The sequence below is a fragment of the Linepithema humile genome, chromosome 1 (genome assembly GCF_040581485.1).
Source record: "Linepithema humile isolate Giens D197 chromosome 1, Lhum_UNIL_v1.0, whole genome shotgun sequence".
Taxonomy (NCBI): Eukaryota; Metazoa; Arthropoda; class Insecta; order Hymenoptera; family Formicidae; genus Linepithema; species Linepithema humile.
In genome coordinates this window covers 35,947,352-35,964,539 of record NC_090128.1, presented here as the reverse complement: position 1 = coordinate 35,964,539, position 17,188 = coordinate 35,947,352, and the positions used below count along the sequence as shown (strand labels likewise).

The window sequence follows — 17,188 nt, the reverse complement described above, 5'->3', positions numbered from 1 at the left end:
TAACATATACAATTTTCTTGTTGTTTAATTTTAAACGACATTCGAACTTTGTATTGGCTATTCTTGCACGATTGCAGTCTTACAAAATGTATTGAAATTTTTTGATTTCCTTAACTCAAGCTTTTAACTCAAGATATTTTTGCACAATTTTTATACTTTATCATTAAGTTTATGTATTTTAATTTTTAACACACATGTTTCGTAAAAATAAAATATTAATATACGTTTAATCGACATATTTTTAAGGCTTAATATTAAGTGCAATATTTTTCATAAAATTAAAATACATATGATATCGTTATGTGACATGAAGAATATATTTCTTAGAAAACTGAATAATAATTTTGTTATTTTAATTTTTACACTTCAACAAAACCAAGTGTGCTAATGGAGAAAATTAATAAATTTTTTTTACATATAAATATGTTTACATAACAAATTTTTATGTTTACAAGTTTTTTATTATGCTTTCTCTCTTTCTCTCTCTTTCTCTCTCTCTTTCTCTCTCCTTTTTTGTCTTTTCTTATTGTAATATATTTTTATAGGGAAAAAATTTTTGTTGTAATTTTTTATATATTTATTGAAGAAATTATTAAATATTGTCGTTGGTAATACATACAGGTGGACATACAATTAAGCTATACAAGACTGTTTATGATTTGCGCAACATAGATAAAGTATTAATAGTCGAAAATAACTTCTTTGATACATCATCTCTATATTGCCATCTTGATATTCTTAGAAATTTTTCTGTTGAAAATTAAAATAGAAACGCACCGCAATGCATAACAAGATAAACTCTTTTATTCGCTATCATAAAAAAATTTTTCTTCAATTAAATAATAAATCTTTCTAATTCACAAATTATATGTCAATTCTGCAATATAGAAATCGTTTACTTCGACAGATTCCAATTTTATGTAACGTTTGGCAAAAGCGCGTACGATTTTCCCCACATCAACGCACGAAATAATAAACATCATTGACTTTATGTATAGCAGCTTGGATGTATGTAACAGAGCAGTACATTTAGCAACCGTCACATAAAACATATAACTACGTCTAAAAATTCGCATTTTTATCGTTCACAAACCGTTTTCAACATAAGAGAAGGAACGAGGTAATATTCACCATACGTTTAATTCAGAATTATTTTTATCGAATAAAATACCAAATTTATATGATTTAAATTAATTTCAACATACATTTTATAACATTTTCTATATCATTGCGACATTTATATTTTGTAGATCTTTTTCATTTTTAAAACACATATTAAAGTAATATTTTCTTTATGATTCTTTTGAGATTATGAATAGACCAGGTAGAAATGAACATAAATTATTTATATGTCAAGAATAATAGAATTTCTTTAAACAAAGTTCAGAGTACATAACTTTGTTCGATCAAATAATATCTATAACTACACTTTCCAGAATGATTGTTTTAGTATAACACAACACTTGATATTTAAAAATGCATATAATATCAAACCTATTTCAATTTTGAACTGCATTAGATTTTTACAATGATGCAAAATGCAAAAGGTATTTTTCAGAAAACATCAAGTAAAATAAAATTTCATATAGTTTTAAAGAAGAAAAAAATAAGGATGATGGTTGCAAGAGAATCTTTGAACTATGCTTTGTACTATTCTTTGACAATGCATACACCTTTTCGGAATCTAGTACATGTAACTTTACATGAATGTAAGTTTAATTTTTTGCCGAAAGAGTTCGGTACATTACATCATCTACAAAAGATTACATTATCCAGTAATTATGTCGTGAATATTACTCAATCTGCATGGGAATGGTTAGAGCAAGATTCTATGAGAAATAATTTAAAATCATTGAATATAATGCATTATGACGTAAGTTACACTATCTACTTACTCAGATATTATACTACTAATTAACAGAATAAAGTTTTTATTTAAAAAATGAAAAAGTTACTTTACGTTTCCACCATTTATCGTTATGTTCTTGAATTATTTTGTTATTTACAGCAGTGCTCGGAATTAGTCTGAACATTTCAGCCGATTTCCGTGATATACGTCTCCTTTTCTCTCTTTACCGCGCGCGCCGCAGCCGCTTGGGCCAGCGCCGCCGAGCGTTAGGAGCGGCACTATCCGATTATAAGTGGGTTCTTCTCCCTATTTATTAAAATTTAAAAAAATTTATTGAAATTTATTAAAAATAAATTTTTTATTTTTAAATTTATTTTTAATAAATAAATTTTAATAAATTTTTTTAAAACTATTATTTTGCCCAAAAAACGCATATTTTCGAGTATCGAGGTGAGATGCCGGTCAGTTTTCGAGAGTTCTGCTTATTCTAAAACAGTTCTCGTATAGTTCTGAGCATGTACATTGCCTTTCCAAAGAGTTCTGGCAATTAAAACAATTAGAAATTTTTTTAACTATTATTTTGTCCGAAAAACGCATATTTTCGAGTATCGAGGTGAGATACCGGTCAGTTTTCGAGAGTTCTGCTTATTCTAAAACAGTTCTCGTATAGTTCTGAGCATGTACATTGCCTTTCCAAAGAGTTCTGGCAATTAAAACAATTAGAAATTTTTTTTAACAATTATTTTGCCCGAAAAACGCATATTTTCGAGTATCGAGGTGAGATGCCAGTCAGTTTTCGAGAGTTCTGCTTATTCTAAAACAGTTCTCGTATAGTTCTGAGCATGTACATTGCCTTTCCAAAGAGTTCTGGCAATTAAAACAATTAGAAATTTTTTTTAACAATTATTTTGCCCGAAAAACGCATATTTTCGAGTATCGAGGTGAGATGCCAGTCAGTTTTCGAGAGTTCTGCTTATTCTAAAACAGTTCTCGTATAGTTCTGAGCATGTACATTGCCTTTCCAAAGAGTTCTGGCAATTAAAACAATTAGAAATTTTTTTAACTATTATTTTGTCCGAAAAACGCATATTTTCGAGTATCGAGGTGAGATGCCAGTCAGTTTTCGAGAGTTCTGCTTATTCTAAAACAGTTCTCGTATAGTTCTGAGCATGTACATTGCCTTTCCAAAGAGTTCTGGCAATTAAAACAATTAGAAATTTTTTTTAACAATTATTTTGCCCGAAAAACGCATATTTTCGAGTATCGAGGTGAGATGCCAGTCAGTTTTCGAGAGTTCTGCTTATTCTAAAACAGTTCTCGTATAGTTCTGAGCATGTACATTGCCTTTCCAAAGAGTTCTGGCAATTAAAACAATTAGAAATTTTTTTTAACAATTATTTTGCCCGAAAAACGCATATTTTCGAGTATCGAGGTGAGATGCCGGTCAGTTTTCGAGAGTTCTGCTTATTCTAAAACAGTTCTCGTATAGTTCTGAGCATGTACATTGCCTTTCCAAAGAGTTCTGGCAATTAAAACAATTAGAAATTTTTTTTAACAATTATTTTGCCCGAAAAACGCATATTTTCGAGTATCGAGGTGAGATGCCGGTCAGTTTCCGAGAGTTCTGCTTATTCTAAAACAGTTCTCGTATAGTTCTGAGCATGTACATTGCCTTTCCAAAGAGTTCTGGCAATTAAAACAATTAGAAATTTTTTTTAACAATTATTTTGCCCGAAAAACGCATATTTTCGAGTATCGAGGTGAGATGCCGGTCAGTTTTCGAGAGTTCTGCTTATTCTAAAACAGTTCTCGTATAGTTCTGAGCATGTACATTGCCTTTCCAAAGAGTTCTGGCAATTAAAACAATTAGAAATTTTTTTTAACAATTATTTTGCCCGAAAAACGCATATTTTCGAGTATCGAGGTGAGATGCCGGTCAGTTTTCGAGAGTTCTGCTTATTCTAAAACAGTTCTCGTATAGTTCTGAGCATGTACATTGCCTTTCCAAAGAGTTCTGGCAATTAAAACAATTAGAAATTTTTTTAACTATTATTTTGCCCGAAAAACGCATATTTTCGAGTATCGAGGTGAGATGCCGGTCAGCTTTCGAGAGTTCCGCTTATTCTAAAACAATTCTCGTGTTCTCGTATAATTCTGGGCATATATGATAATTTTCAAATTGTCGCCATCATATTTGTAATTTTTTTAAATGTAATTCTTTTATTAAAATTAATTATAACGTAAGGTTTAAAAAAAGTGTGTAGCTATACACGTTTTATACAAGTGTTTTGCGGCATTATATACGTACATTTTGTATATTTTATACATACAATTTTATTAATATTAATTAGAATCATGAGATTTTATCAATGGGATATACTTATCTGTAACTCAGATTTAGAGTTTACACTTTTTTAGAGTTATCACTTTTTTTTATGAATGGATAATGATTTCTGATGCATTGTCTTTCTTTTGCGTATAATTGAACTCTTACTCTTGGCGTTATCCAGATCCAACGACGAGGACGTGGTAAGATTTGGATCCACTTTTTGTTTTTTTTTATTTTTTGTTTTTTAGTTTTTTTTTAATTTTTTTTATTTAAAAATTTTTTTTGGTTTTTTTAAATTTTTGTTTATTTTTTTGTTTTCTTTTTATATTTTTGTGAAATAATCTGTTCCTTTTTATTTAACGATTATAAATCTTTATTCTAAATACTAATTTTAACAAAATAAACCTCATAAAATTTTATTAAGAAGCCTGCGTGTATACTATCAGATGAGGTTTCACTTCCGTGCTTGGTTGCACGCTTTGACGACCTTTGGCTAGATCGTCATACTTGTACCAATATATACCTAATTTTACGTAAGCTACGTAGTGTCCAGGATAGTAGTGAACGAGACCAGCTAATCGGTAGGTTTTATTTTTTATTTCGATAGTTTCAGCAATTGATTTTAAAGCGTGGATAAGACCTTCATTTCTGATTTTGTAATTATTGTCAGTTAAAATCGTGGTATCAATTATTATGTGTGGTCCATATTCTATTTCGTCATCGATGATACTATGGCACTTTCGACATAAACGTTGTGATGTTCGACCCTCATCTATAGCCTTTTGCATAAAATTGAATCCCTCGCACAATAATACATTAACATTAATGCTAAGCGCAACATTTTTGGTTTCTATGTGATATCCGCATGAGCAGATAACTCTCGTTTTATGACTGGGAACATCGACAAATAGATATTGCGCTAAGTGTGCTGCATTGCAATTTGTATCTAAGCGTTTTATTGTCCTCGTAAATTGTTCAATATTAAATATTGATAATGTAGAAAGAATTTCAGCTCTTTCTTTGTAACTGGCCATCGTTATTCGTTGCTTATCTTGAACAAGGCTCCGAACAAACATTATTGTGCGATTTGCAGTATCCTTAAGTTTTTCTAAATAAAATGTATTTGAAGCGATTGCACTTAAAATAACCTGCAATATTGAATCGAATGCACATGTATTTTTTACGTTTAGCAAATATTTTCCCATATTCACAGGAGGACAAAAATTACCATTTTTTAAGCTTGGAAGCTTACAGAACTTAACATTTTTTATGTATTTCCATTCCGGGCATTTGTCCAACTTTGTGGGCTTACGTCTTTTTACAGCCGAACATTTAATAGAATCACCTGATCTCTTAAGTGAATGTATTTTCGGATCAGCTTTTACCTTATTTTCATTTTCTTTTGATTCCGCCCACGATTCTTTGGCAGCTTTTCCGCGCCAGTTCTCGCATATATTCCAATTATCACATTCATCGAGAGTGCTTGATAGAATATCTTTACCTTTAAACGAATCTATCGATGAGCTGTCCATATTGAAACTTTCAAAAATATTCGTTTCAGCTGTCTGCTCTTCGTTATCAGTTATATGACCTTGATCATTTTTATGTACATAATCCATTTGTGGAGTTTGATCGTTTTGGCTATTTGTGCCAATTTTGCCGTTGACTTCTATTGATGCAAGTTCCCCATACTTTCCTATCATTTGCTGACCGCAAACAGGAAGCGTTTCGAAGTCCTGTGTATGAGAGTCGCTCAAAACACTAGATTGCATAATTGAGTTGTCATTAGATTCTATATTCGTGTCTTTTAAGGAGAACTTGTCGTATTTAGTGTGATGATTTATGGACTGGTCATTATTTCTAGAGAAATCCACGTAATTAGGAATCGCTACATCGCAGGGATTTGAGGCCAATTTTATTTTGCCATCAAGATGATTCAAATGTTGCAATACAAACAAATCAATCCGCATTGGAAGTTGATTTGCAAATGAACGATTCTTGAGATCATTAAATTCTGCTTCGACTGATGAAGATGTTGCTATGTTTGAACCTGTTCCAAAATATGATCGCATTATGCCAGTCCAAAGTGGAATAAACGGTAGCAATTGTTTTGATAGACGAAGAGCGAAGGCCGGATTATAACATCCGTTTGGACGATTTTCTTCCATGCATGTTTTTGCAATTCTTTCAGCAGAATTGTATAAATCGTCAGCCCATTGCTTCCAGTTCACGCTGTCTATACACGCGTCCTCTGAGAGGACTTCTTTATTATCCTCGTCCGTTATCTTGGGTTCTGCATTATCCTTTACCTCAGAGAAATCAGAATTATCTCCTTCAATAGCTTCATCAAGTACTTGCATGCGTATTTCTGACCGCAATGGTAAACCATCTTTCCCATTTCCGATAAACTCACTTAAGCATACTATTAGGACTGATTCGAGAAAATAAGCTACATTCTTAAAATCACTCATTTGATAAGCTTGTGTAATACACCGTAAGTATAATTGTCGTCCTGCATTACCTGTCGATTTAATACAACTCCATCGTGATACCATAGCAGATATGTGACTTACATCTAGTCGAATGTATGTTGTCGGTATATTTGTAGGAATCTGCTTAATAGCTGCATAGCATCTTTCTAAGTAGTCGGCTAAACTGCTGCAACTACCTAAGATTTCTGCTACAGCATTAACCAATGCTCGTCCAAAATCGCATACAACAATAGGAGGACGAGGTAAACGTTTCGATAGAATAATGCGAAGAAAGTTAGCGATTTGAAATGACCGTTGGTCACTGGTTACCATTTGAAACACCGGTACACTGCCTTCATTGGTAACTATCATGCATTGAAAAAGAAAAATATGAGGGTCATCTTTGTGATCATTTTTTGCAATACTTCCGGTAGCATCAATCGTCATAATGGCATTTGGATTGTTTTTGCACCGAGCGGTATAAATCTGTTCTTGCTCTGGTGTCCAGTATATGCAGTGGAATTTCAGCAGACCGATATTATGTATAGCGCCCGCATGATCTCCAACTGTTGACTCTTTCAACAAATTGAGAGGACGAAGCGCAAACTCCAGCCCATACATTTTCAACAATTGTTGCTCCTTTGCCTTACGGAGGACGTTAGCTTTTGGGATTATCGACGGATTTTTTCCTCCAAAATCTTTGTATTTTCTCGCCATTTCTCGCCTAATAACGACAGCACTCTTTTTTTGATCGATCATTTGAGTAGCAATCTTTTCTCGACGTTTACCTCTCAATTGTCTTACTTCAATATCAGTATGCTTATTAGGTTGGATACCGTCTATTCTGCATGAGAAAATTACGTCAACGTCTTTCATCGGGGCTTTCTCTAATCGACCAGTTATTTGGGCTTTGCACTGTGTACAATAATCAGTGAATGTCGAATAGTTTGCTGCAGTCGCAGACGGAGTTGTTAGGTTGTTTTTAAACGCAAAAACACAATTTATTGTTTTATGTTGCAAGCATATTTTTTCGGCTATGATATCAGCCCATCCTTCTTGAAATTTCCAGTACACTCTATCAGAAGAAATCTTTTTTTTCGGGGCAATAGCTTGCCAGTTCTGTGAAGATAAAACTAACTTAATTTTTTTAGCAAAATGATTATCCGATGCAATGTGACTTTCGTCAGATAAATCAATATCCAAAGAAAAATCACTAATGTTGATTGCTTTGGTTTCCTTTTTGTCAATGTTGTATGTTTTTGCGACAAGGGTTCTAAATCCGTTACGATCCTCATTTACAATCGTGTAAACGTGACGTGGTTCTATATGCGAGCCACACAATGCCATGCGGTTGGCAATGCGAATAAACGTTTGATGTGACGGAGGTAATATTTTCCCATTGTTATCAAGTGTTCGGCAATCGCTTTGGAGCAAAATGTTTTGCAGTTTTTCCTTGTCATATGGCATTTTGTTTTCGGTATTAAGATTTTGAAATATTATATGTTAAGTATCCCTAAGATTAAGCTATAATGTAAATGCATACGTCCAATCAATACTTTTGTACGATCGTATTTAAAAAATAGAAAAACAAAATCATTAAAACTGCGGACACCAAAGCTTGAGAATTATCGAAAACACTAAACGCGTGGTGAGGCTAACATCGAGATCTGCTGTACAGACAATGCGTTATGCCAGGCCTAGCCAAGCCTTAGAACAAAAGATAGCGAACAAACATAAGTGGGGACGGCGAGATAGTGGGGGCCGAGTCCCCATCCAGCGGTTTCTGAAGGCTGCTCGCGAGCATGATTTTGTTTTTCTATTTTTAAGAGGATGCTGGAGTTCTGTTTTACCACATGAATGCTGTATTTTTCCTGACTTTTTTCTAACAAATACAGCTTTTTTCTGCCTGCATAGAATTAAAAATCCTTTTGCAGAATTAAAGAGCACACAAAAAGGGAATTCGCGTTGGTCGAAAAAATTCGGAAAAATAAAGTTATTTATAACATTAATTTTTATTGACATACTCTTAGGATAACATGTCTTTTAGAGCTATCAATTTTAGCTTTTTATAAAAGTTTAACGATTTTAATACACCGAATAAGAGCAGCGCGAATTGCGCACTGCATAATAAAATGTTATGGAACCATTAAAATTGGGCTGAAAAGTCTAATGTAAAAAATATTCTTGTCCGACTATTTTTACATACGTGTGCGTCCAATATCGGTATAACAGATGAAAAATAACAGAAGATTAGTTCCAGGATAATATCAGAGAGGCGCTATACAATAATATGCGAATATATACACGCACCACACATACGCATACACAATACATTCATACTTAGATTATGACTTATGCCGATAATATCACTCTAATTTTTAGTTCCATCGAAATGATGGCGCTTTCGCGTCGGAGTTCGTCAGGCACTCCAGCATCCTCTTAATTACTTAGTACTTATTACAAAAATAAAAAAATGGTAAAGGACTGTTCTACTCGATTTGACCTCCTCTACCTGTATATGACCGGTGGGGCGATTATTGCCAGACACCCTGTATATTTAATTATTAATGAAAATAAACATTATTTATGTAGCAAAGAAAATATTACTAGTTTTTGAGAGGTGCCTCAACAACCGAGCCTATTTCTTATATAAAACACTCCTGCGTCAGAGCTATCGGCGGCTCGACCGCCAGCGGCCGAGCGGTAGTGGGGGAACAGGTTGTCTCTTGAATTGGCCCAAAATGTGCAACTAATTCCGAGCGCTGTCTTATAATATTTAATGTAGTATTTAAAATAATTATAGCATTTATTTTTAAAAAATTTGTAACATCTTGATTTCTCTGATAAACTTACAACTGATAGATTTATAAATACGGACTTTGTTGTAATTTATATCTTTTCTTATAATTTATTATCTTTTTTTTAAATATTATTTTGCGCGATTACTTTACTTATTATATAAACACATTGTAAATGCACTAGAAATAATAAGCATTCCGTCTCTATTTCTCTGCATTCTTATAGATCAAAGAGCATATCCGTATTATATTTTATCCTAGAACTCATTATCTTTTTTTTAAATATTTTTTTGCGGAATTACTTTACTTATTACATAAACACATTATAAATGCATTAGAAATAACAAGTTTTCTGTCTCTATTTCTCTGCATTCTTATAGATCAAAGAGCATACCCGTATTCAACGTAACGCAAAGCAATATAACACCGATCACATGGAGGGAAGTATTGGACATGGGAAGGGGTATTATTCATGACAATCCCTTTGATGGACAAGTTTGGTATCCTGATGACGATATGCGCAGCAGTAAATTTGTGCACAATTTATTCGTCTTCTTTTTCCACATTATACCTGCATACCTTATCGACTTCTTGATGCTGATATTCCGACAAAAAAGATTGTAAGTTCTGAGTACTCTTTATGAAAATGTTTATCCATTAATCATTACTCATTACATAATGTTTTTATAATGTATTTATATAATGACATAATATTATGTAATCTATTTTAATTGTTATCTTCTTTCTTTTCGTTCTTTCTAACAGTATGGTCAGAATCCAGAAACGAATTTCAGTTGGGCTCGAAGTACTGCAATATTTTACCACGAGGGAATGGGTATTTCATAACCGTAAAATATTAACTATGTTCGACGAATTGTTGCCAGCGGATAAAAAAAGGTTTCGCACTTATGTCGAAGCTAATGTTGACAAAATGGAATATTTGAAAAATGTTGTTCTGGGTACTCGACAATATTGCATGAAAGAAGATTTATCTTCCTTGCCGAGAGCCCGTCGGAATCAAAAGATGTGAGTATATTTTGCATAAATTATATTCCATGTTGTATATTTCTGTGCAAAGAAGACAGTTCTACAAAATTTATTTAGTCGCAGTTTAGAAATGTTTAAAATGCGAAACAATGTTTGAAGGTTTCAATAAATAGAGGGAAGGTAAATACAGTTAAACATACTTTGCATAATCTTAACACTCGTAAGAAGTTTCTACATTTTTTGAACGACAATTGCGTATTCTCAAAAGAAACTGAATTTTCATTGTGAGATAAGATCATTAATATAAGCGTAATATGTGAAAGTTAGGATGAAAGAAAATAGTAAAAGAAACTAACGTTGTTTAAATATTTCTCTCGTTTAAATGTTCCCTTCTGACGCTGCACATACATTTCTATTTTTTATTTCAGCTTGCATTGAATTTTTACGTATAATCGCAATACAGTAGCAATCAAATATGATTTACTAAAAATTTTAGGAAATTATTTACAAAATTCATAGATTTACTAAAAATTAAATCTCATTAAAAATTAAATTTGCAAAGTTTAATTAAAATTTATTTACATTAAATTAAATTTGCATCAATAATATTAAAATTTAACTAAAATTGACTTAAATTTTATATATTTTAATTTTTTATCTTTTTTCGATTTGTATGCAACTTGTCGAAAACTTGATATCATATAATTCATCGTATATGTGAAATGTGTATGTTTCAGAATGTACGTTCTTCATATTACAACAGTGTACCTATTTTACTTCGGCATATTATATTACATTTACAACAACTTTGAGATAATGAAAATCAGTCTGGATTACATCACGGAGAAATTGAAATTGCTGCCGATTATAGGCGGATTTGTGGAGAAGGCGCATTTATAAGAATGCATTCTTTTCACGTTTACCGCACCATACATATATAATTTACAACGCAACTAACAAAGAGCAGAAGGATAATCCGTTTGACACTCCCTTTGACTTTATTATCCAATAATTTGTTTAGAGTTTTTTGAGCTACTTGTAATTCTATTCCATAGAGCACATATTACAGGGTGGAAGATAGTCTTAATATATTATCAATATAAATACTTTATTGTGACTGTTGATATTAGATATAATTTCAAAATAGAGACAAAGACTAGGTCGTAAAAATTATAAAATTGAATGATCTATATTAGTTATTCAACCAAAAAGTAAAGGTGTGCTTTTTTAAAAAGATTACTGACTTTAATTGGTGAAACATATGTGTACAAGTTTATTTGTAATTCAATAAAAATGTATTACTGCATTTTATATAGTACGCATATACATATTTATGAATATATTCACTGCAGTCATGATATACATACATAGAAATGTATGTTGCTTGGGAATGAAGAATTTATTATATTCCAAATCCATTATATGATATTTATTAATTAAGTATATATTATATTAATTCGTTAAATATACAAATAAGAATATATGTATATTTTATAAATATTTTAATTTTTTTGTAAAATTAATAAAAATATGCATCACAATTTTTCCTTGATATTCCCGATATTTTCAGTTAAATTTATTATTTTGTAAAACGTATATAAAAAAATTTACTTTAAACGATCTATATGATTTGGGCCAAAATCCTGTATATTGTGTACTTCGATGCACGTAAGTGCTGATTCCTTTTTCACATCTTTTCTACATTACACACCGCAGAAAGAGATAAATACACTGAGAGAAAAATCCGGTTAAAATTGATCGGAAAATCCATTCAAAAAGTAACAAACGGATATTATCGATCCCTTCAATCGGAAAAAATAACCGATGAAGACTGAAATAACCGATCAAAAATATCCGATTAGAAAATATCCGTTTGTTACTTTTTGAACGAATAGTCCGATTATATTATGTCCGATCAATAGATCTAATCGGAATCTGATCGGAATCTGATCGGAATTTTCCCCTTAAATATACCAATTAATATTAATATTAATTTGTATCACTTCTTCTTCTACTTTGAGTTCTTCAAGAACAGTTCTAACTGTATTACAATTCATTTCTTTCACTTCTTAATAATTGACACGTAATACACTATTATATACAAAATATTGCACACAATATTGCGTCACACTGCCTTCACGCTGCTTCGATGACGAACACGAGACAATAGAGTACAGGCTCATGCACGCTGGGCCCATCGGTACGACTGTTAGCACGACCAATCACAATCGAGTTACCAGTGCGACTTCGAAATGTGTACACATGTATTTCATCGGACTTCTGAACAGATAAATTGTATTTCATCGGATATTACACTTTATCGGATAATATTTTAATCGAATGTAGTACATTAGATCGGACATTCAGCTTGATCGGAAAAAATACCTTATTTTTATCCGATCAAGTGCAATGTCCGATCATATTATATATCAATTTAAACGGATAAGTAAATCGCAGCTCATTATCCGTTCATATTTCATTGGAAATTTTATTTCATCGGATAAAGGCATCCATCATTTCATCGGATAGCCCCAAATCCAATCAAAATCAATCGGATAAGATGTTCAAACGGTTTTTTTCCGATTAGAGTCGCTGGATATTTTTCTCAGTGATAGAATTCTGTTTTGTCGCAAATTATAAATACATAAGGATAAAAATGAAAAAAATATATGACATTTTTCTCCAGTTAGATGTATAATGTTATATATATATATGTATTTTTTAAATTAAATATTTTAGCTTATATCTGGCTCATATTTAGCTTATATAATCTATTAAACATTTTATATATGTCTGTTTCGTCTTGGGTCATAAACGTGGAATAGAATTTTGTTTGAGAAAAAGAATGCAAACCATACGAAAAAACATACTCAGGCCACAAGTGTAGTAAAATACTAACAAAAAAAAGACGTATTAAAAATTGTCGGCTTACATTAGATCACCTTTGGTGATTAATTACAAACTACGATAGTGAGAATAACGCAGCACGATAATGACTTATCAATAAAACTAACTTTTATATACACTTGTCCATCGAGTATATTATGAATTATTGCTAAAATAATTTTCACATTATTACATTATCACAAACAAAAATAAATGCAGCTGTGACAAATGCCGTAATAAATGCAACAGTGTGACACAAAATGCTAGTAAAGGATTTTTCTTCATATTATTAAGAATATGTATTTTACATAAATGGAAAAACTGATTTTTTAATTATAAAGGAGATATTTGATATTGTTACGTTCACCAGTTCGATTTATATTAAAGCACGTAACACAACCGTTGACTCACGCTTTCACTCCGAAATAAGAGACACTTTTTAATAAAATAACTATAACTTTAATGTAACTCAACGAATATATAAACTCAGAACAAAAATAATTACAATAATAATAGCCGTCGTATAAACACATCTGTACGAAACGACAGCTGTCGCGAGACTCCTGTCGTTGTTATCAACAATGTGACAACAACATGACAACGAGACGTTCGATTTTCTTTTAATAAATTTCCATGCTGACTCGATGAACAATCGAGAACACCGTAGGGACGTAACAATATGTATTTTAATAGAGGATTCTATTTATAAATTAAAAATAAACTATTAAGATTAATAAAACAATAAGTAGATTTATATTTCAGATTTCTACGTCAAACTATTTATTGAAAATATGAGAAAAAAGTTAAGTTTACACGCAAGATAACACAAATATAATATTTTTAAAACAATAACTACAATCTGCTTGCTAAACATAGATATAAGTCCTTGAAATAGAGCAAACAAAGTAATTCTTTATTTTGACGTAAGACTCAATTCTTTAAAAGTTTTTACATTTCAACATTCATCTATTTGTTGCAAAACAAGAATTTGCATTGTAAATGCGCACTATCTTTATGTTATAAGGAAGAAAAAAACGTCATTAAGAATGTCGATTAGATATTATTTACTATAGTAAATGTGGAGTTCCACATTATTACTAGTAGACTGACGCAAGAATCAAAGGTTAAATAATACTAATAAGCGTGTGCAAGTGCATAAGTTTAAATATTTTTCTTTCTTTATATTGTGTAATGATGTAATAATTGCATTTATTACGGACTCCTCGTATTTTTCAAGAAAATGACGACATAAGCGACAGATTATCATCAATACTTTATGCTTAATTACTTTATTTTATTATTTTCTATTCTAACTACCTCAAACACTTTTCTCTAAAATAATATTATTCTTATATAAATCTAAAAGAATATATGAGAAAATAAAAGAGAGAGAGAGACCAGCTTTTGCATATTTCGAATTCATCAACAGTCGAAATGTAATGACATACAGCGTCCTTTGATAGTATTACACGCATATAAAAACGATGACATTCATGAACTATTCATAATTGTTTACAGGGACGTGAAAATAAAAAAAAACCAATTTGTTTTGCGATTAGAAGCGGGCTTCTTGCCTCTTGCAAGAACGAAACGCACAAGATTTTTTGTTGTAGGGGAAGGTGGGGTAAGACGGATCCCCTAAGCGAAAATGGCTATATTTTTTATATTAATGACAAAAAATAACTGAAATTTAGCATGAAGAAACTGTAGAATGTTTATTATAAGATTATAATGTTAAATTTTCAAAATTTGCAAAAGTTTGAATTATTATTAAGATTTTTAAAAACTTAATTTTGGTCCATTTTACCCCACCCATGGGGTAAAACGGACCAAGCCGAGATAATATGGACCAAGAAATAATTTAACTGATTAACTCAAAATCAAAACTATATATTATTTATTAAATATTTTTGAATAAGAATAGAAATTAATTTAACATTAATCATTGTATTATACACACAAATCTTTAAAATAATTATAATCTTTATAATTTTTAACGTTTATATTAAATATAACATTAAATATAACATTTTAAAATAAAGCATGTAAATAAAATAAATAATTATTATAAAATCTGTTTTTATTTGGAGACATTATTTTCAATAAATTTCAAGTTTCTTCTACTTTTAACAGTGCGTTTTTTATTTTTCATAGCTTTTTCCAGTAAAAAAAAAAATGAAATGTAAAATATTTCTCAAATCAGAGCAAATATATAAGCAAAAAACTATAAGTAGAAAGTATAAGTAGAAAATATAAGTAGAACAAATATATAAATTGGTCCGTTTTACCCCATTTAAATTGGTCCATTTTACCCCACATAACAACATTAATATTATCTTATTTTTATTTACCTGTATCAAAATTATTTTTTAAATGTAACTGATGAAATATTACTTCTAAATAACCAGAAATATGGAACTTGTAGAAAAATTTAAAAATTTTAAGTTTTGCAATCTTAGTCACTTAAAATGTAATACTAAGAAATTAGATCACGAGATCTATTTGCAAGAATTTGACGTTTCTTTATAAATAACTTACGATAGTCTTATGATATAATGACGTAATTTTTAAACAGTTAAAAAGCATCAAAAAGGAAATTAATTTTATGTTTATTCAGCAGATAGAGGTACGTACTAATAAGATCTAGCAAATGGACCATTTTACCCCGCGGTCCGTCTTACCCCACCTTTCCCTAGTTGCAACTATATTTGCAAACATGTAAAAGGAGAAACAGAGACAAACAGAAGAAGAAGAAAAAAGATGGACGAGTTATTCAACAACAATATATATTTTATCATGGATTACAAGGAAGCTCATTAAGTTCATGAGCACGGAGTACACAGGATCTCTATTCCCACAAAACAGCAAAAGTGAAACAAAACATTACATGAATTGTAAGTAATAACAAAATTAAACCATAGGATTCAATCGAACGTGTGTAACACCAACAGGTATGCAGTATATTTTGATATTATATCATTATTTTGCATCAAAAATATTGTCGATTTTTGCGTAACCTTTTGCTAACAAGGAAAGTGACAGAGTTGTCCCTCACCGCTTTTGATGGGTTTTGAATATGTTGTAGAGTAGCTCAAAATAAGAAACACGTATTTTTTTCTGTGATCTCGCACGTTTATGGGTTGAAACAATTCCTGCTGAAGCTGTCTATTCTATTTGGTTTTGACAAAATGTCGTTAAAACTGTAAAAAGTATAAAATAATGCTTCAAATAAAAGTTTTATGGTATTTAACAGGCTTTATAATTGCGCACTGGGTTTTTAAAACATTTTTTAATTTATCTCATTGTTATTATTTTTACGAATTTCAAGATTTTTGTAATGATAAAAATTATAGTTTTCCGCTAAATTCAATTATATATGATTTTATGTTTCGAATTGCATCTTTCAGAAATAATCCGTGAATATCGCACTATATGCACCGCGCTGCATGATGCATCGTTGATGCCGCGCTTGCGTTGCAATCATCGTGCAATCGTCGTAAAAAAGTGAAAATAAAAATGTCACGTTATTGTCGTCACGTATTTCAAAAGCAGATTCTAATTGAAAAACAAAGTTTACTAAAGTTATTATTAAGATATTCGCTTCACATTACACCCGTATAAATAATTGCCACAACGCGCCACAACATATACACGTATATATGTTGTAACCGATAACAAACACGTAAAAATTATACAATTAAAAAAGGAGACAAATTAAAAGACAAACAAATAAATAAAAATCTTGAAATTTTAAATTCAATCTATTTTTTTATAATATTGTAGGGGGACTGATCTCGATTAGTCATGGCAATATTCTATTTATTTGTTTATTTGTATTGCGCGCCTTGAATCGCGTTGGGAACCGCCC

General features: G+C 31.0%; 1 protein-coding gene across 1 annotated transcript; it reads left to right on the top strand.

Annotated features, from left to right (window-relative positions):
* Positions 1-1,853: 1,853 nt before the first annotated feature.
* Positions 1,854-11,975, top strand: LOC137001248 (putative fatty acyl-CoA reductase CG8306). Its single transcript, XM_067359793.1, has 4 exons — positions 1,854-1,873; positions 9,828-10,067; positions 10,213-10,473; positions 11,172-11,975. The coding sequence occupies exons 1-4, from the start codon at positions 1,869-1,871 to the stop codon at positions 11,332-11,334; spliced, it is 669 nt and encodes a 222-aa protein (XP_067215894.1). The 5' UTR covers positions 1,854-1,868; the 3' UTR covers positions 11,335-11,975.
* The last annotated feature ends 5,213 nt before the right edge of the window (positions 11,976-17,188 follow it).

What these genes read in the sequence shown, in the direction of transcription:
- LOC137001248 (XM_067359793.1), top strand. An exon ending in ATATTCCGACAAAAAAGATT is followed by an intron (nt 10,068 to 10,212) that starts GTAAGTTCTGAG and finishes TCTTTCTAACAG; the next exon opens with TATGGTCAGAATCCAGAAAC. An exon ending in GCCCGTCGGAATCAAAAGAT is followed by an intron (nt 10,474 to 11,171) that starts GTGAGTATATTT and finishes TGTATGTTTCAG; the next exon opens with AATGTACGTTCTTCATATTA.